We start from the raw sequence: 20,933 nt of genomic DNA on the forward strand, positions 1-20,933 counted from the left end.
ATAGACTTATTTTATATTTTTTCTGGTCTTATTGCATTTAAATTTAATATGCAATAATGGTTATCCATGTTAGGTGGAAAAAATCATGGTTTTGGTCAGGGCCAGATTAACTTACTTTGGGGCCCTAGACATTTTCTTCTTAACGGGCCCCATCCCGAGTCTTTCAATTAATAATTATTATTAATAAATCAATTAATAATTAATATTATTTCTATTAAATCGCATATGGACACTGCAGCTGCTTAATAAAAAATAAAAGAAAAATTAGTTAACAATATTTCACAGGATGTTAAGAATACATATACTGTAGTTAATATTATTATCATCATTATAAAAAAAAAATTCTATATTATTGGGAGTTTTAGTTTCAATAAGAAGAAACATAAGAACACATTTTCTTTAGATTCTAGAATTCACAACAATAATATAAAATGCAATATATTTTTGTTTATTTGTTTATTATATACAGTTGTCCAACAGAAAAGTAAACTATCTTATTTACAAATCTTTTAAAAATAGACAGTTTGATCGGGCCCTACACATTTGTCTCATTTGTCTATGCGATAATCCGGCCGTGGTTTTGGCATGTGCGAATGGACTTGCCTCACTTTCAAAAGCAATAATTTGTTGAAAACGTTGGTTTTCTATAAATGGATTATAATTATAACAAAAAAATTGAATATTCTATTTATTTACTTATTTATTTTATTTCAACATTTCATACTTATTTCGAAAAGCTACAATAAAACAATAATAAATTTAATTTTATAGGAAAGTAGAGAAAATAAGAAAAAATATTTGGTAATAAGTTTCATGCATATATTGATAATTATATTTCTTAGCTTAGATGGTGTAGATTTTTAAAGTATTCATGATGAATGGGCAGTACACAGGGTAATAAATCCATATCATATTTTTATTTAGTGATAGGTCTAGTTTAAAGATAATACTATTTTTCTGAAATTACTTGGCCTATCCTGTTTTGGTGATAAATCAAGAGTTTTAAATTACAAAACTTTTTCATTGATGTTTTACAAAACAATTTATACAGTGCATTTCTTGAAAATCTAATCCAGAAAATATTCAACCAAATGACAGTTTCTCCATTGGTATTTTTTGTTCTTTTCAAAACTGTCACCTCCAGAGGTTTGGTTGAATAAAAGTCTTTACTTTTAATTTCATGTACTAAAAAATGCATTATGTTTGGACATTTTTTGTATTAAATGACAATGCTCCCACACTGTCATTATTTAGAGTGGACTTGTCCCACTTTCAAAATCAACACAATAAATATCATTGATGGTATAAATTACTAGTGACAAATTTATACTGATATTAAAAAGATATTTATTGTAAATTGATTAAAAAAATAAATTTTATGTTAATTTGTAATAAGAATCAGCCTTAACTATTTTTTTTTTTTTCAAAAAATGGACTTGCCCCACTTTCAAAATCAATGGCTCATTCATACTCTGTAAATATTAACAATTTTCATAAGTGATAAATGTAAAAAGACTTATTAAAAATTTTGATTATCTAGATAATATTGGAATTTCTAATCTGTCATATGATTCTTCTTCTCACAAACTATAAAATGTATAAGAGCAACTCACTTTTAACAAGGTCTAATCTGTAAATTATGTGTTTATTCAGTTATTTCTGGTTTGTTTCATATGCATTTGGCAGGTTTAGGTTTGCCTGATGAAGTATGAAGTTAAAAGTATATTCAGACATTGCCTATAAATAAATACAACAAACAATATATTGCCTAAGCAAATGTAAATTTGCTGCAAATACAGACTTTCTCAATAAAATATATACAAAGCTACATTAGCCTCACTAATTTACTGACAGAAATAAAAGATTTGAATGAAAACAAACTCATAAAAAAAAACTAAAATGATGCAGCTTAGAAAAATGATAATTACTGTATATACATTATTAGAAAATACCAAAATTTCAAAAAAATATTTTACATTTTAAGAGGTAAAAGTTCTGAAAAATTGAAGTTATGCTCTACTTTTTTAAAAAGGTTTATTATTATTTATTAACTCTGCATTATTTTAAATTACACTGTTTTCTTTTTCATACCATTTACTAAGTTTTACTAAAATATTTTAACAATTATTTCATTTATACATCTATTATTAGTTATTACTGCTTTCAAAGAATTATAAATTTCAACATTTTGGAACATTTTATACATTTCAAGAAATATATAAAATGTTCCAAAACAATGCAAAATGTTACGGCTACCAAAAGTAGGGAAACTATGTAATAGATACATTAATCCACAGCTAAAAAAAAAAAAACATTAGAAATTAGCATAAGTTTCCAATAAAGTATTCTATTACATTCTGTATTTTCAAGAAATATTCTTTTCAATTGCTGTTTATATTACAAAATATCCTTGTATATAAAAACTGAAACCTTTTAAGAAGTTATTGAATTCACAGTTATTATTATTATTTTTTAAATCTGTGAATTCAAAATGCTTTCATAATAAATAAGTTTCAAAAACATTTGCCTCATTAGTTGATTAAATTGTTCACTTAACTAATACTTGAAATAAAAACATAACTAAACCTACTAGTACTTTGATGGTTGCTCATGTAAATCACTCTCTCCTTCTTCTTCATCACTTCTAATGCATCACCATGAAATATTATCTATAATATTAAAAATTTACATTTTTATACAAAGTTTTATTTTTTATTTAAAATATGTTTTGCAAAAGTTTTGTTATACATTATTTGTAAATACATTATCAATATTAATATTATATAATAATGATATTAAGTAACTGTCTTTTATAGATTTATTTTTTAAAATATTTTATTAGCAATTTGTTAAATGTTTTCAAGGTTTTCTTTTTCAATTTATAATTATTTCTTTAATAACTGATTAACAGCATATTTAAACAAAAAATACAAAAACATTTTAATACAAATATTTCTAGCTAAAAGAAATAGTGTATTGAAATATAATCCAAAATAATGCCAGGTACAACACTGTTTTGGAGAAATTAATTGAATCGTTCAATCTCATATTTGCATATTTGGGTTATTACATTTTAACTGAAAGAAAAAAAAAAATTAAATTTATTATTAAACAGTAAAGGTGTTATACAGAATTTATCATGTAGAAAAATTTCTTGAATGTAAAACTACCAAGTTTTCTCAATTCTAATGTACAATCAAAACTAATGCACACTCAATTTTTGAGATGTCAAAACAGAAAAAAATCAACGTTGTAAAAGCAAAAAATAGTTGTGAATTTAATATACACCCACAAAAAGTAATGCATTTAAACAGCCTTTAGATAAGCATTTTATTTTCATGTTTTCAGTGCTTCACTATGTCTACATTTCTGAATGTATTCATTTATGACTATTAAGTACAGAGAGTCTGAGAACCAATACAAAAAAAATCACAGTCAAAATTACTGTATAATAAATGTTTTATTAGTGTTATTTCTTAAAAGTCCAGTAGTAAATATTTAATAGCAAACAAACACTTTCAAAAGTATGGTTGAAAGCATTTGTTTGCTATTAAATATTTACTACTGGACTTTTAAGGTTTATGAGTAATTAATTTATATGCATTCCAGTATTCACATAAGATTTTTAAATTTAAGTTAGTGTTATTTCATTATTTCATGTTGGTATGCACAAACATGAAAGATGTATACATATATTCCAGTATGATACTATATATATTCTTTAGCATAGTGGATAATATAGATAACTCATTGTTAAACAGCTTTATAGAAGATTCATTTGTTGGACATCATTCACTTGGCTTGCTGTAATTCATAAGTTCAGAAATTCAAATGTTTCAGTAATTCAAACTGTTCCAGAATCAAAACCAAAATTAAAACCATAGTAATGGAAAGGATGTATTATATGTCTATACCAATGTCATATACACACAAATTGTCAACCAAAGAGAAAACAATGTGAGAGGCTGCATTAAGTTGACTTGGTGCCTTATTCTAATGTTCATCCCAATTTTTGAGATCAGAAAACTCCCAAAGAAAAATGTGCATTAGAAGTGAAAAAACATGGTACTAAAGTTCTCTCTTTTTTTCCCTAGGTAAATTTTTTAAATACTATATATTACATTACATCACTTAGAAAAATCTTCATATAAGAAAATCTTTGCAAATTTTCTTATTTAAAATAATTAAATGGTGTATAATCCAGAACTGTTGTAATAATGCATGTCAATTAATAAACATTAATGTGCTATAAAAGTGAATAATCAGCATAGAATAATTATACATAAAACAATCTTCAAATAAAATTAATGTACCAAATGCATTCTTTTTTTCTTAAAAATTTCAATGTAAATGAATATAAAATTTTGATTTAATATATTTATAACAACAGATTTCAAGATTATTTTGAGTGAAAGATTAGTGAAATATCTATATAGGAAATGAAAATTTTTCACAACATATTTGTATTCATAAAACACAATAATACTAATGAATTAAAGTTTACTACAACAATAATTAGTAAAAGATAAATTAACTATATTCTTAAAATGTCTAATATATATTTTTATACAGAATGAATCAAAATTTGTTTAATTTTAATAGATATTTAAAATAATCTCCTTTAACTTGCAAATACTTTTGAGTTATGTATCAATATATCACTCACACAAAGAAGTTAAATTATTTGTCTTTTATGTGCAGTAGTGAATAAAACTACTACTCCCACTATTAAAATGGAGAGAATTCTTAACAAATACATCACTAGCAATCTAGAGGATCATATGTACACTATCACTAATCCAGAACAAGTACTTCAAAAATTACGAGATCTTAGCAAGCCAATGATGGCATATTTCACGGTATGTGACTATCAAACATTGTTCCCATCTATAAAACTGGAACCCTGTTTCTGAGAGCTGAGAGATTTTCTTCTGGCAAAGGTGAAGGGCTCTTATAAGTATCTCCACGATGTGTTAGATCTATCACACTTGATCTATCACAAGGGTACACACACACACACACACACACACACACACACACACACACACACAGGAGCAAAATGAAAAGGAAAAGAAATTGTCATGGATCAAGGCCCTTGCAACACAACTACTCTCCACGAGTTTATGTGATACCTCTTCATGATGACCAAGTTAACCACTCATTAACATACATTGGAGCAACAGCCAGAGGTCTCACCATGAGGATGAGAGAACATGAATACTCCATAAGAAAAAAGCTGACTACTACGGCATTAGCAACATATGCAAGTAATGAGGAAGTTCAGGTTGAACTGCATAACGCTAAATTGTTACACAGAATATCAGGGAAGGCACAACTCAAGTACCTCAAATTGCTTGAGATCTATCGGGCAATTAAACAGGGAGTCACTATTAACTTCAAGGAAATGGACACACTTTCCACAGCATGGCGCGCCATTTTTGAACTAGATTCCAACGATAGAAACTCATATTAAAGACAATTTAAATTACGAAAGATATTTACGTCATAATTTACGTGAAATTAATTGATTATTTATTCAGATAGGCTTCAAATATTTTATGTATGTTTAAATTTTAACACGTATTCAAATTACATAATTAATCCAAACTTTTAAAAAACATTCTATTTTATAAGTTGTTTGTTTGATATTGTTAATACCTAAAGACATCTATTTCACATAGACAAAAACATTCATAGTAAGAATTTTTGTTTTGTTATGAACAGGTAATTGTTAATTTGGTGAGTGGTATATTAACAATTATCCAGTTTTTAAAATATATTCAAGTACACAGTCATTTCAGTTAACACAAAAAATAAACAAAGGACTTAAATCGCCTCAAATTCACTGCTGTAGTATTTTTCAATATACAACATGTATTTGACAATGTATCATGACATTCTAAATGAGCTGATAAAGCTGATCTGTCCAATCTATTTGTTAAAAATAGTTCTTAGGACTCTTAGGAAAGTTAGGATTAATTCATAAAATGCTGAAATGGAAAAATAACTGAAACTACTGCTCACAAGATGGGGTGTTTTCCCCTTCTTGTGAATTATTATTATAAATTGCTGCTTTTGCTTTATTGTTGTCAATTGACTCAGATATAATTATACAGGCCTTCTATGATCAAATCATCAGCAGTTATAAAAATGCTAAGCTATCATACAGTATTGCTGATTGGAAAGTATAAGCTGACCTTCAATGCAGCCAAAACTAAAGATATTTTGCAGTAAACAAAATACAAATATCACTGTCATTCTATGAAACTAAATAATAGTGACATACAGTGGAAGAAATTACACAAGTATCTTATGTTTTTCTGGACCAGAAATTAAACTTCAATGCACATACATGAACATGTTATAGCCAAAGCAAAACAAATTAAAAGACAACTTTCTAAACATGCCAAGTGTACACGAGGCATTAGCTTTCATGTACCTCTTAGATTCTAAAAGGAGCAAGCAATTCAACCTGTAGTGTTTTATGCTGCCTCAAAACTAGGACTTGAAAATTTTTGCCAAATCTTATACAAAGCTTTGGCAAAAAAAATTCTGCAAGTACCAAAGTAAGTTCCTTATTAAATTAACCAGATTTTATAAAATAGTTTAAAATGATGCTTTGAAGTTCTCATTGATACATTATCTTGGCCTCTTGCAATACTATGGTAATATTCTATCTTTTCATGAACAGCTCCTTTGGAAAACAGGTCTAAACTTGTATCCTAGGAAAGAAAGATACTCATCACTGCCCTTCAGTCTTCTAAGAAAGTACATCCCTCTTATCACTTTTTTTTTTATTCCAACAGACTTCAGAATCAGTCATCTTTAGGTATTGGATCCAGTACCTATATCTATGGCAATGCTACTACTACTTATATTCTCAAATAATGATTTCCTATCTGTACCAAGTGGAACTAGCTGCTATTTTTATTGGTGTTTAATTGGATACAAACTACCTGATTAAACTAAAACTTTTACAGGAAATCCTTATTAATTCAATCTTGGATAATTTGAAATCCCGTTAGTTCATAACCGTACTATTTGTCCCAACTGGGGATACAGGGATTAACATGCTAAGGAATTGGTTTAGTTCAAAATATGGCTACTTTGAAATTCAATATGAAAATTCTGAACAAATAGTGATGTGCATATGTTAACTTGTTTGTTTAGATCAAAGTGCTTCCATATTATAAGAGAACGATAGACCAACAACAACTCTAATCTGGTGAACATGGCTTTGCTTTTACAGTAATACATTTTCAGATGTCTCCTTACCCATAGACTACCCTTTTTTTCTCTTATCACAAAAGTTTGGCTTGGTTTCAGAATTGCAAGATTGGGCTACAAGTAGTAGATTGAGATATTTGTAAAGCACTACACTACTAGATTTGGACAACTTACTACTTTCTGGATCACTTAAAAATAACTTGGTCTACATTCAGAAATTCTGCATTACTTTTTTTATAAAACTTATCTGGCGACCTGTGAGGTTCTCACAGGACAGATGCGTTTATCTACAGTTTATTTATATTATTATTAATTATTAAATAACAAACATAGCATTCTGTATTCATTCCCATATTCCATTTGCTTAAAAAAATTACATCAGTTACGTGGCATTTTGGATAATTTGAAATTCAACATTTCAGTCATGATTATTTTGTCCCTTGAATTTTGAACTAATGAGGATTTCCTGTAATATCTTTAGTGATTTACAATCTGTGCTGAAATCTACATTGGATGTAGATATACCAAGCAGCTACATTTGCTCTATGGAAATTTTTGAGTGAAACCAGCTGCAAAATATACTTATGTATGTGCCTGAGCACACTGGTACTCTAGGCAATGAACAGACTGAACAACTAAACAAGCTGCAACTGATGATAATCTCTCTATTTCTGAACAGTCTTACTCAAAGAGAACTCTGCACATCATTAATAATTTTCTCCTAACTGAATGGGACTGACAATGGAAACCACTACAAAAAGGAGCTGTTACAAAGTGTTTATTTCCCACAATCCAGGACTTGTTTAGATATAAAAAATTACTTGCTCTTACAATTTCTAACAAGACCTGGTAACTCAAAGAGCTACTGGCAACCTACAATCTGACCAGTGTCTTCCACTATGTACAGCTGGAAAAACTGAAACCATTTATCACACAGTATATGACTGCCCTGTCTATGAATTTGAAGATCTTAAGTTAAAGCTGGAGACTAATTTTGAGTGACTTTGCCCACTAAATATTCTATTGCTAGATATATTATGCCAATCTTTTTACTTTACAACTGAACCTATGGAAGAAAAAGCATAGTCTTCTTTAAAACCTCTGGCATCAACATTTATCCTGCACTTACAGCAACCATTGTGATATCTATTTGTATGGTACTCCTCTCACCTGCAGTGGTGCACATATTAGGAAAAGAAACAACAATAGCTAAAAACGATCAGCCAATTTCACTACTATACTTTCATACTTCAACTATTTTTATATTGACAATAATCAAATGTTGAATCATCTTATAATAGCAATGACTGTTTTTATATATCATACAATACATTGTTATGAAGTATATATGTTACAGTCAAAACCCGTTTTTAGTTAGAACGCGTTTTAACTAGTTGAAACTAGTTTATACTGAATGTCTTTGTTAAAACCCGTTCTGTCTAGTTGAAACTAGTTTATACTAAATGTCTTTGTTAAAACCCGTTTTGTCTAGTTAAAACTAGAATTTACTGCTAGTCAAAAATGAATTTGAGTTAAAACTAGTTTTAACTAGACAAAACGGGTTTTAACAAAGACATTCAGTATAAACTAGTTTCAACTAGTTAAAACGCGTTCTAACTAAAAACGGGTTTTGACTGTAACATACATAACAGAAAGAAAGCGTGGCGATCAGTCAAAAAATAACCTCCTCAAGATTTTTTCGATTATGGATACTTGACCTTGAAATGTCGAGAAATGCAAAAAACAGTTCGGGTTTTTTCCTGTATGTATGCACGTTAGTGTATGAGCAGACACGATTTTGTTCACCTAGTTTGAAGCTTAATTATTAACTCCTGTGCCTTTTGCGAAAATTTCTGTAATCTTGCTGGAAGGTTTGTATATTAGGGTATTGATGCTATTAAATATTGGTGGTTAAAGGTCAAAGAGTGAGGAGATAGAGGGGGATCGTGTGTCACATACACGCACACACACACACACGTACAGTACATATATACATTAATTAATTAACATCCATACATACAGAAACTTCTCCTAAATTTATTGCATTTCTTGACGCTTTAAAGTTCTGAGTCCAAAAATGTAAAATTCTTGGGGTCATTTTTAGATCAATTGCAATACACCAGGAAAGTGAAAATTTTGAAAACAATAGTTGTTGCATAGAACATTTAATTGAATGTTGAAGTTTACATAAATGCATTTTAATACTTTAATAAAAATTTTTAAAGCACATTTTAATTAATTAAATTAAATAAATATGTTTTAATGTTCTGAAGTCAGTAGTGTTAGAAAAGTTTTTGTTATTAAACTTAAGATGGCAATTCTTATCATGAAATTTTTACAAAACTTTTGTAAATATTTCTCTGTATTATGAATTCTGAAGAATTAGGTTGCTAAAATCAATTAACCAATATCTAACATATTACCTGAAGTAGCATAATATGAAGAATTGTTATTTAATCCAGACAACCAAGATGACAAGAAAGATTTTCCAACTCCTGCTTTACCCACAATATATACTTTATATTTGATGTGTCTTATATCTAGAGGTACATTTGGAGTTTCTAATAAACCTATATTTTAAACAGAAATAATTAATTTTTATATAAAATGGAAAAAAATATATTTTACTAGTTTTAATATAATTTTAAAGTATTCATGAATTCATATACAATAACTGAAAGTATACTTTATTAAAAACCGATTACACTTTTTATTTTTGTAATTATTTTTAAAAAGTAATTATAAAAAAAATGATTTTTAGACTGTTTACCAAATATTTTCTCTGATTTAGGATTGCCAGAGTCATTCGTGCATAGATAAAGAAATCTTCCATTTATTCCACGTTTGCAATTCATCTGTTGTGTTTCTCAATTAAGAAAACAATTATAATTTCTTTTTACAAAAATACATGAATTACACTTATAATCTTCATCTTTAATATTTATATTTAACAAAATATTAATATTTCGCCCACATTCTATATCTAACAATCATTTTATTATTTATTATTATAAATGGCATCAAACATCGTTTAAAAATTAATACAACAAATTGAACAGAATAACCACGTTTCTCTGTTTATCATTAAAAACTCCGCCCTCTGGTATCATTTCGCGACGTTAATCATTAAATTTTATTCTTAATTTTTTTTTTACAGATAATTAAAATCTGTAATTTGATATTCTAAATAAATAATTTGGAAATCCATTCATTTTTATTTTTTATTCTAATTTCTATGGTTAAAGTACAGATGTTGCACCACCTGCTAATCTACTTTCTATTACATTTCACAAATACTTTTTTCTAATTATAGGGTTATTTAAAATTTCTCTGCTCTATTATAAGTTAAAATAAAAGGTCATAGCATGAAAAAAACATATATATACTTAATATAACATATGTAGGCAGAAGTTACTTTTAAATAAAGTTTATATACAGCATATACGAATTAACTAAAAGTAACTTCTACTTGTATACATATTTTTTAATTATTCAACTGTTGTCAGGGCTGGCCATCGGGGGGTGCAGAGGATGCTATGCACCGAGGCTCCACGATTGAAGGGGCCCCAACATTATCAAGAACTAAAAGAATGTACTCTTGCACATGAAAACTTGACAATATTCCTATCGTTGTCAGTATGATGAAAAGTACATTTTATCATAAACATTATTATTGTAGATCTCTGAATTTTGACAACCTTCAAACTAATTCTTGATGATGCGAGTGTTTAGTTTTTGTTATTTGATTCGGGGAACTCCCGAAGATTCCCACCTAAATTGGACTTTTCAGAAAAAAATCTCAATACCATATAGCCCGCGTTAAGAAATGAAAATAATACTGTGGCCGTCGGCCATATAAAATTATATGTATATTTGTATATAGTCGTAGTTTTAATGTTTATTTTATAATTTCTTCTATCTCTTTTTGTCTGTCTTATTTCTGGAACTTTCTGGTGACCGTTATTGTCTCTGGGTAGGATTAGCCATTCTAAGAATCAAAGAAAACTGTTATAACTGATCTGTTGTAACTTGATCTAAGTGTCAGGTCAAAGGTAAAAATTCCTACATACTTTTTGAATATCTGAGGGAGTTCTTGTGTAGTCGTCACCCCAGTCAGTTGTATCCGAGAGTGAATAAAATCTGATTTTTCTGATATTTCCCATAAGGAACAAACTTCAATTATTATTAGGTATGTAAATTTTGAAGAGAAAAGATTAATTATAAATGAGTCATTTATAAGGTTTATTGAAGCAACTGATGTGACTGGAGAAGCACTAGCAAAAACTCTATTGAAAACATTAAGTGAGTTTGATTTAGATATTATGAATTGTAGAGGGTAGGGATACGACAATGGTAGCAACATGAAAGGGAAATATAAAGGTGTACAATCTAGAATAATTGCTCTAAACCTTCATGCAATATATGTGCCTTGCCTATCACACTCTTTTAATTTATTAATTTGTGATGCCGCTTCCAGAAGTATATATTGTAAAAATTTTTGGGGGATATTGCAACGTTTATATTGCTTATTTTCTGCATCTACAAAGAGATGGGAAATTCTAAAAAAGCATTTAAACATTACTCTTAAACCATTATGTGACAGTCGTTGGGAAGCCAAAATAGATTCGGTTAAAGTAGGGTATACACAGTTTGAACAAACTTGTAATGCCCTAGAAGCATTTATTGATATAAGTAACGATAATACAGCGGTATCCGAAGCTAAAAGTCTATTGGATTCAATACAAGAAATGCCATTTATTTTATGTTTAATAGTATGGTTTGCAATGTTGTCTAAAATTAACGCTATCAATATACTATTTCAAGCGAAAACAATTATTCTTGAGTCGGCTTTTAATTTAGTCAATAAAATTAAAACTGAAATCCAAAATTTAAGAACAAAATTTAACACATTTTTAGACGAAGCAAAAGTGTTAGCACGTAATTTGAATATTTCAGAACATTTTCCTGAAAAACGAATACGAAAAAGAAAAAGGTTATATTCCGAAATAGCAGAAGATGAAGTTATAGAAAACCCGGTAGAGGAATTTAGATGTTATTTTTTTAACACTGTAATTGATATTGTTATTGTACAAATAGAAGATAGATTTAAAAGTATACCAAATATTATTTCTGATTTCAAATTAATCACTGATATGAAAACCTTAGAAAAACATGAATTAGAAAAATGTTCCAAAAACTTTGTAAAGTTTTATAACAAAGATGTAGATGAAAACCTAATCCAGGAAATTGGTTTGCTACGGGATTTGATTTTGAATGAAAGGGATGTAAATAACGCACAAGACATATGCAATACATACTAAATAATAATTATAATGAGTTATTTCTAAATGTATTAACTGTGTTAAAACTTTTCTTTGCGTTGCCAGTTACTATAGCAAGTGCTGAGCGCTCTTTCAGCAAATTAAAATTAATAAAGAATTATCTTCGATCCAGCATGTGTGCAGAACGCTTAATGCATTTGCTATATTAAGCATCGAAAAAGAAATTGCAAAAATTATAATTTTCCTGAAGTAATTCATGTATTAGCAAGAACAAAATCACGCTTTAAATAAACATGCATTAGTAATATATGTTCGTGTTTGTAATTTTTTTTTACTTTACAAAAAATTTAGGGTCCAAATAGTTTCTTGCACCTGGGCCCCTTTATAGAGAAGACCAGCCCTGACTATTGTCCATTCATACACAATATGAAACTTTATTAAAATGATTTTATAGTACTTATTAAAAATAAAATAATCAAATCTCAATTATCATTCATATTATTTCAAAAATATGTATAAAGTATGTTTAATAAATTAGTTTAAACATATTCAAATTTTAAATATTTTTGCATTAAATTTAGTTTTTGATATTCAAAAATTTATAAAATGTGCTTACCTCCATACCCGATAGATTTTCAAAGAAGAATAAAATGAAACGTTGATAACAACAATAACATATATCATCACCTTTTTGATAAACCCACGATGGTAAAACAAGTGAAAAAAATTTCCATACGAGCCATAATAAATAATATGGTGGAGCTGATCCAATTATAATAACTGCAGGAATTATCATTCCGAGTTTTTTCTTGCTGTAAATAGAAATATCCATTGTTACTAAAATTTAAAAAATGCAAGTCGCTTCTGTTTTATGCGTTTGGTGATTTTCACTTTCGCGGTAATAAACGTGTTTAGAATATTACTGATACCAACTCGTTCAGTGAGACAAATAGCTGAATGAGTTCATGACACGTGACATTCCCAATATATTCATAAAGGCAAGCATGTTATGCTTATAATATTATGATTGTAGTCAGATTTCATCAGAATACGCCATTGGTTGACAACAGTACAAAGCGTCGTTAAATTAACATACTCGAGACTAGGCACCTCGAACTAGTCATGAACAATTCTGTGATTCTGCACTCGAAATGATTCGTTACTGTGGTTTCTTAATATCAGTGATTTTAATGCATGTGATCACAATTTTCTGACGGAAATGAGAATATTTCCGATTTTTAAGGTTAACATTATTGTTAATTGCAAGTATTCTTAAAATGACTGAACACATGTTTTAAGCTGGGTATCCACTTACAGCCCGGTCTCATTAAACACGCATCGAAACGTCACCGTTACCATGACAACTACGTTCCGGGCAGCCGTTCGTTTCTCACGAAAGTTGATATACGTGCGAGTCTAATTGACTCGCACGCTAAACACGCTCCTTCAAACACGCGTGATCAATAAATAGAACGATGCTTTTTTCCTTAGAAATGTTACATTCGAAAACACATGTACAAGTTTAATTCATTAAGAACAATTACTTTTACAGCTTGAGAAGTAAATGCGTCGGCTCCTCTCATTGGTCGAATGACTGAAATGCTTCGAGCGTATGGTTGGCTACATTCATACTTTTACGTCAACATATGAAGAGAATAGAGGCATGGATTCATGCGTTTATGCATATAAACGCTTAGGACAATAAAGAGCGTCTGTTGTGTACTCGCAGTGGTGAGATTCGGGTGCAAACCGATTGCGATTTTGAAATAAGCATGCATAGATTACACCACTTCCTTTTTGCCGTATCGCTGCTTAATGATGGGCGATAAACGTAAGGTGATCAATCAATCGGCACATCGAATGGGGCACAAAGCATTCGATATTCTATCAAATAATTAATTATTTGCGAACTTATTAAATATTTTTAAAATAGAAAAAAGGTAAAACAAAAAATATATTGCACTTTTAACATACGGTGCTATTTTCCGAAGTCATATTTTTAAATAATTTTTTTATATTTTTTGTAGGTGAATTCACTATATGATGAGTTTATCCACTCTTCAGATTAAGCGATTCCTGTTATTTATTTATTTATTGTTGTGTGTGTGTGTGTGTGAATCGTATTTAAAGTTATCCTCTCTTTGAGTATCGATGTTCCAACCAGAACATCGATACTCAATAGATTGAGTATATATAGCTCCAATCTCAACTTTGTATTTTTCTTAAAAATCTAATGGATTGTCTTTTTTTTTCTACTATCGGTGTTTACAAGAATTCAACATAGAAACATTCTATTAATCGAATTTTTGCCAAAACGATTAAACTGTCAGCCTGTGCTTGACTCTGGAGTCCGGGCAGTCGAAAAAATCCCCAATAATTTTTCGGAGGGTGATATGTTCCGGATATGTCGAGTCCCATTCCTCATCACTCAGCCGTTCTGTTGCGAGCCTGACCGAACTCATAATGGTCATGGTAAAAGGCCTTCTTAGTGCCCACTGGGCAGAGAGTTACAAAATATCAATAAATTAAAAATTAGTCGAATGTATTCATCACGGGTATTTTACTAAAAATCCGTATTTGTTACATCGAAAATTGTACATTAAAGTTATTACTGTATTATCGAATATAAATTGATCAGTAGAAAGTTATGATGCAAGTAAATACTTATTGTTTTGAAATGCCTGTGAAGTACAGAGATTATTTACTGGACTCATATTTCCAAATTAGGCTACAATAAAATTTGCCATTTTCTGGTCTGTGGCTGTTTCTTTTCCTTATCACTAATAATTCGATTTTCGTGACAGTGGTAGTCTATAAATGATTGATTACTTAAGTCCACAGTTTTGCTCATTACAGGCAGGTTGGGTTTGCAATAGGGTCAACCGGATGATATATTGTATACTGTCAGACACCTTATGAAAAAATCTTAAGGTTTACGGAATTTAATGGGCAGTTAAATATAATGATCATATGAAGGCTTTCTAAAAACGTATAACTCTCCTGTATTTTTTTTATTCTAAGTAATACTGTAACTACAGTATAACATCATGTAGGTAGAAAGATTCAGCGTATTTAGCTAACGTCTGTACTTGAAGTTGTTCGCATCAACTTGAAAATATTTGAATTTTAATAATTTATAAAAATTATGTAAAATAATCCTTAATTTTTATGCTTATTATTGTATCCATAATATATCTTAGCATAAATATTGTTATATATACAATTAAATTATACTATAATTAGACTAAAACTTTTCTGAATAATCAAGAATCAAATCACTTTCAACTGGTTTTGCATTAAAATAACGTGACTTCCGATTAACTATACGAACTTTCGGTCTCACGAAAGTTCGTATAGTTAATCGGGTCTTCCTACCAGAGCTTTCTATATCTGGTCTTGACTTTCATGTATCTAACTCCGTTTTTGAAATTAAGGAAGGACAGACAGTCGGACAACAGTGGGAATTTGTAGGTCTACAAATTTTTTAAATTGCAGTCCAAAAATATGTTAATTTCAAAATAATAAATTAATTGAACTAACATATTCACACATGTTAAGTACATTAAAAAAAAAGGTATATGAAATTCAGAACCAAAATTTTTATTTTAACTTTATTAATTCATATTATAGTTATATGCAATACTACGTAAATATTCTATTCTATTTCCCTACTGTAGCTTAAAGACTACAATAGGGAAATAGAAAAGATGATGAAGACTACAATAGATGACTAAAGGATTTTGAGAAAAATCCTTTAGTCATCTTCATCGTCTTTTCTATTTCCCTATTGTAGTCTTTAAGATGACTAAAGGATTTTTCTCAAAATCCTTTAGTCATCTTCATCGTAACGTCTACTTTATGCTGATGTTGTAAACCTGTTACTGCTCTTCTTAATCAACATCATATATTTTTTGAATTTTTCGTAGTCATCTTAAAAATCCATAAATTTGGATGACTTGTGATTTATATTTATTTTACCAATGTTAAAAAACACCGCCAAATCGTAAACGTGCATCTGTCGCCCAAGTTTAAGCATCTGTCGCGCCAAAATTTTAAGCATCTGTCGCCCAAGTAACCCTCGCCCACTTGACTATCGCCCAATGTAAATCGCCCAGTTATAGCGTTACCTTGCACTCTATGTTGATCACTGCAAACATCCGATGATTTGCCGCAAACCGATGTGCAATTATGTTACATTAGTGACAAATCAAAGATTTTATTGACCTAATTCGAACAGTTAGAGTTATGCATACTTGTATTACATGATTTACTGCTCAATGTACAGTACTGTATATTCTATATTCTGTAGCAGGGGTGTTAAATGACTTCCCCTCCTGTATATATATAAAGTAAATAAAACAACTTTAATCAAAAACGTAAGTATTTTATTTCCGTAAACGAAAAAAAAACTTTAAGTTAATTTTGAATGTTACAGTTTTGAAGCAATTTTTTTGTTTCAATATATACGAGGGGTGTTCAAAAAGTATCGGATCTTTGGTCGGCAAAAATACATTTATTGATTTTGAAGTACAAAACCCTAATCCCCTTCAAAGTAGTCTCCTTGGTAATGTATATACTTCTCCCAGCGCTCCTGCCATTGCTGGAAACACTGCTGGAACGCATCTTTTGGAATGGCCATCAGCCGGTCCGTCGCATTCCGCATGATGTCGTCTCTTGACTAAAATCTTGACCTTTTAGCGGCATTTTCAGCTTGGGAAATAGCCAAAAGTCACACGGAACCATGTCGGGAGAGTACGGAGCGTGACGAACCACAGGAATGTTGTGTTTGGCGACGAAAGTTCGAATCAGATGCGCAGAAGGGTGGGTGCGTTATCATGATGGAGCTGCCAAGTTTTGGTTGACCACAGATCCGGTCATTTGCATCGCACAGCATCACAAAGACGACGAAGGACCTCCTGGTAGTACTCCTTTGCGATGGTTTGGCCTTGTGATGCGTACTCACGATACACCACCCCACGGGAGTCGAAAAAACTGTCAACATGATCTTGACATTGCTGCGGACCTGCCGCGCTTTTTTGGCCTCGAGGATCGTCCCCGAAAGCCTGCTGAATCTTGCGAATGGTTTCCGCTTGGGTATCGCCAAGCTTTTGGCAAAATTTGATGCAATATCGCTGCTCACGTTGTTCAGTCATTTTCCAACTTAGTGGAATTCGACGAGCGCTCACTACACATCCTCACTCATAGGTCGACTGCCAGCGACTGACGTTTCCTGCAGGCTGGAAAAAATTCAGGGCTGTGCATGTCTGTCCCCTCCACAACTCCACCGAAAGAGACCTCCCGTGCATCATTGGTTTACGCGGGAAAAATAAAGGTCCGATACTTTTTAAACATCCCTCGTATATATAGAAGATAAACGAAAATTACACGTTTTTTCGATATACATCCATCTCTGACGACGGAAAAATGCGTTCTGTGCGTCATTTCACAGTATACGTGTATTTATTTTTGCAGTGGGGTCCCGGCGCCACAACGGCATCTTACGTTTAAAAATAGGATGGTTGTACCGGGCCTTAATGGAGATCTTCACATTTATCGTAATTACATCATTTACAGATTGAATATAACATAATACAAGAAAGTACAAAGTTAATTTTTTAAAGTTCTGTTTTTACTTTCCCAACTGTTAAAATAACATAGGGAAGTAAGGTAATCGGTCAAATTTTGACCCCTCCATTCTTTTTTCTTCTTTACATTTCTCCACGTGTAGACACTTAAAACTAAAAAAAAAATCTTACAAAATTCTGTCTGAGAGGAATCTATTTTTCAATATGTCTAAGGACTCCATAGACCAAAAATTTTGAAATTTGGCAAGAATATGTCTGTATATGGGCACTGATGCTAATGCTATTATATTTTGGAAATTACAGTATAAGTCAAGAGGAGGGGAGATAGAAAGGATTAGAGCAGGGGTGGCCAACAGTTTTTGCCCCCCGGGCCGAATTGGAAAGAAAACTTTTTCTACGGGCCGAACCTGAGGTTGCCCTAGGAAGATTTTGAGGTGGTGCAAGATCTCATTGTGGTGTCACCTCGTAAAGACTGAATTGTAGATAGAGATTACAGATACATATTTCACATTACCATGCATTATCAACATTCTACGCTGTGGTGAAGACATGTGTAATGGAGCGTTAACTCTGGACGCACAGTTAAGTGTTGACCTTTTTTTTTAGGCGTCAGAATTTTTCATCGAGCTATTCGGAATTGAGTAGCTAATATTGAAAGATTGATCGCGGGCCACACAAATTCATTGGACGGGCCGAATCTGGCCCGCGGGCCGTATGTTGGCCATGCCTGGATTAGAGAGTCATATCTCGAACGGAATCATACTTAATAAAAAAAATTGGTTGTTACTGGCATTTACGATTTTTAAAAACTCACTCTTATCTCCAAAACATAACTTTACCTTTTTATTACTTACAAAATTACTATTACCTTTATTACAAAATTACTATTTAAAATTTTTAAATAAAATTTCTTAACAGATGGCGCTACAAGCAATTTTATTAAGTTAAATATTCTTTTTTTAACAGAAATTTTTCATAATTCAACAAACTTACTTCTTTTAAACTTTTGTTATTATTTAAATTTTGTATTGTAGTTTGTATAACTGAAAATTACCGACTTCCTTCCCGATCCCTTTTCAAGTGCCAAGAAAGTCGTGTAAGAGTCCTTGCTGTCTGGTGTTTTTTTTTTTTCGTTACAATTAGAAATACCTAAAGAAGATAAAGAGATTCATTCTGTATACAGTTACTGAAAAAATTACAAATAATGTAAAAGAAGTAACTAATGGAATCAAAGTATGTTCTGGAAACGTACTATACTTCTATTTTGGAACTCCTATATGAAAATTTCAGTTGTGCATTTTCAATATGATTTGAAGTAAATGACTAAAAGAAAAAGTTTCTATAGAACTGACAAATAACTACATTTAGTCAATCTATAAGCTAATAAATCATAACATTTAAGTGAAATAAAAAGTCAATAATTAGTTTTACTGTACTTTATATGATTAAGATTGTTTTTTGTTTTGGTTATAGTTATTATAGCTTAGTGCTATTATTATGGATTTTATAGTATGAAGCTAACATGATACAAGAAAACACAAGCAGTAAATGATATAAGTATGACAGGGTGATTAAGAAGGGAGATGCAATGGATGTTTTCCTGAACCCAGAGAAAACTTACGGTCCTTGGTTCCTGCTCTTATAAATCAGTGTTATTTTCACTAAAAAAATTAAATCTCTAAATCTATAAGATTATTTATTAATATAGAAACTATATACTGTACAGTATTTCTTTTGGTACAAAAAGCAAGTGGGGTCCACTCTACCTCTCGTCCCATAATAAGCTTTCCACGGCCTTAAGCTATGATAGCTGTGAAGATTTCTTTCCTCTATACTTTTTTCAACTAACTTCTTGTACAACTAACTTTTGTATAACTTTTTGTATCAACTTTTCGACGTTCATCTCCATTAATGTGTCGGTTTTTTGTTTCGTTCGAATAAAGCTGTCGGATTTTGTTTTTCAAGTCTTCTAACTACAAACCAAAAAAAATTGTAACATGCTCCATCTCTGTAGTAAGGTATGAAATGTTGAAAACTCCGCTTATTCGGATGACGTAGAGATCGGATCATTGTGAAATTGTGCAACGACATACACGATAATCATGTATGTCGTTGCATAAAGAAATTTACCTTGCTCTGGTGAATAGAATAGATAATAGCCAGAAAAATAATTCGGCAGTTTAGGCTTAACTACGGCTAACGATTTGGATTTTGGGTGTAAGTTATTATAGGTATTCATATTCTTGAAACTTTTACGGAGACCATTCACGCGTATTGTTTAAACTACAGTAGAGCCTCGATTATCCAACCAAATTGGGGATTGGGGTTGGTCGGATAATTGAAAAGTCGAATAACCGAAATTGTATGAAAAAATCAGGGTTGTGGAGTCGGAGTCGTGGGGTTTTGGTGTTTTAGCCGGAGTCGGAGTCGGATGATAAGGAAAAGTCGGAGTCGGAGTTGGTAGATTTTTACGCGACTCCACAGCCCTGGAAAAAATCCATTATTAGTGTAGTATATTATTATATCCCATGTAATTAGCATATTAGTATATAGCTATTAACCTACTTCGCGTTGAATTTTCATCGATGTTAAGCCTAACAAAAATTTTTTAAAATAATAATCGTCGCTATTATATCGTTAAAAATTAGGAAATTAAGCCTCGTTTAAATACTGGCTCCCTTTCATGGTCGAATGAGTGTTGCCAGCTAAAACACGTAAAAATAATATTAAAGTAGCCAAGACATAGCCAAATATTGTAGCGCCACATCACTAGCGGACATTTGAAATTTGCCGACTAGGACGGTCGGTTAACCGAGGTGTCGGTTAATCGGGGGTCGGA

At 30.7% G+C, this 20,933-nt stretch overlaps 1 protein-coding gene across 5 annotated transcripts in view; it reads right to left on the bottom strand.

Annotated features, from left to right (window-relative positions):
- The window catches only part of LOC111641969 (1-acyl-sn-glycerol-3-phosphate acyltransferase epsilon-like), a 56,234-nt gene that overhangs the window by 27,278 nt on the left and 8,023 nt on the right, over positions 1 to 20,933 (bottom strand). Inside the window, exons 2-4 of one of the 5 annotated variants that reach the window (XM_023388230.1) lie at positions 19,149 to 19,243; positions 13,126 to 13,321; positions 2,591 to 2,669 (exon numbers count right to left, since the gene is read on the bottom strand). In XM_023388230.1, coding sequence (XP_023243998.1) covers positions 2,591 to 2,669; positions 13,126 to 13,305 — 259 coding nt within the window. In that variant the 5' untranslated portion in view covers positions 13,306 to 13,321; positions 19,149 to 19,243. The other 4 variants (XM_023388229.1, XM_023388231.1, XM_023388228.1 and 1 more) reach the window with 4 other exon arrangements.

Source organism: Centruroides sculpturatus, unplaced genomic scaffold (assembly GCF_000671375.1).
Source record: "Centruroides sculpturatus isolate CEXI.00-Female unplaced genomic scaffold, Cexi_2.0 scaffold113, whole genome shotgun sequence".
NCBI lineage: Eukaryota > Metazoa > Arthropoda > Arachnida > Scorpiones > Buthidae > Centruroides > Centruroides sculpturatus.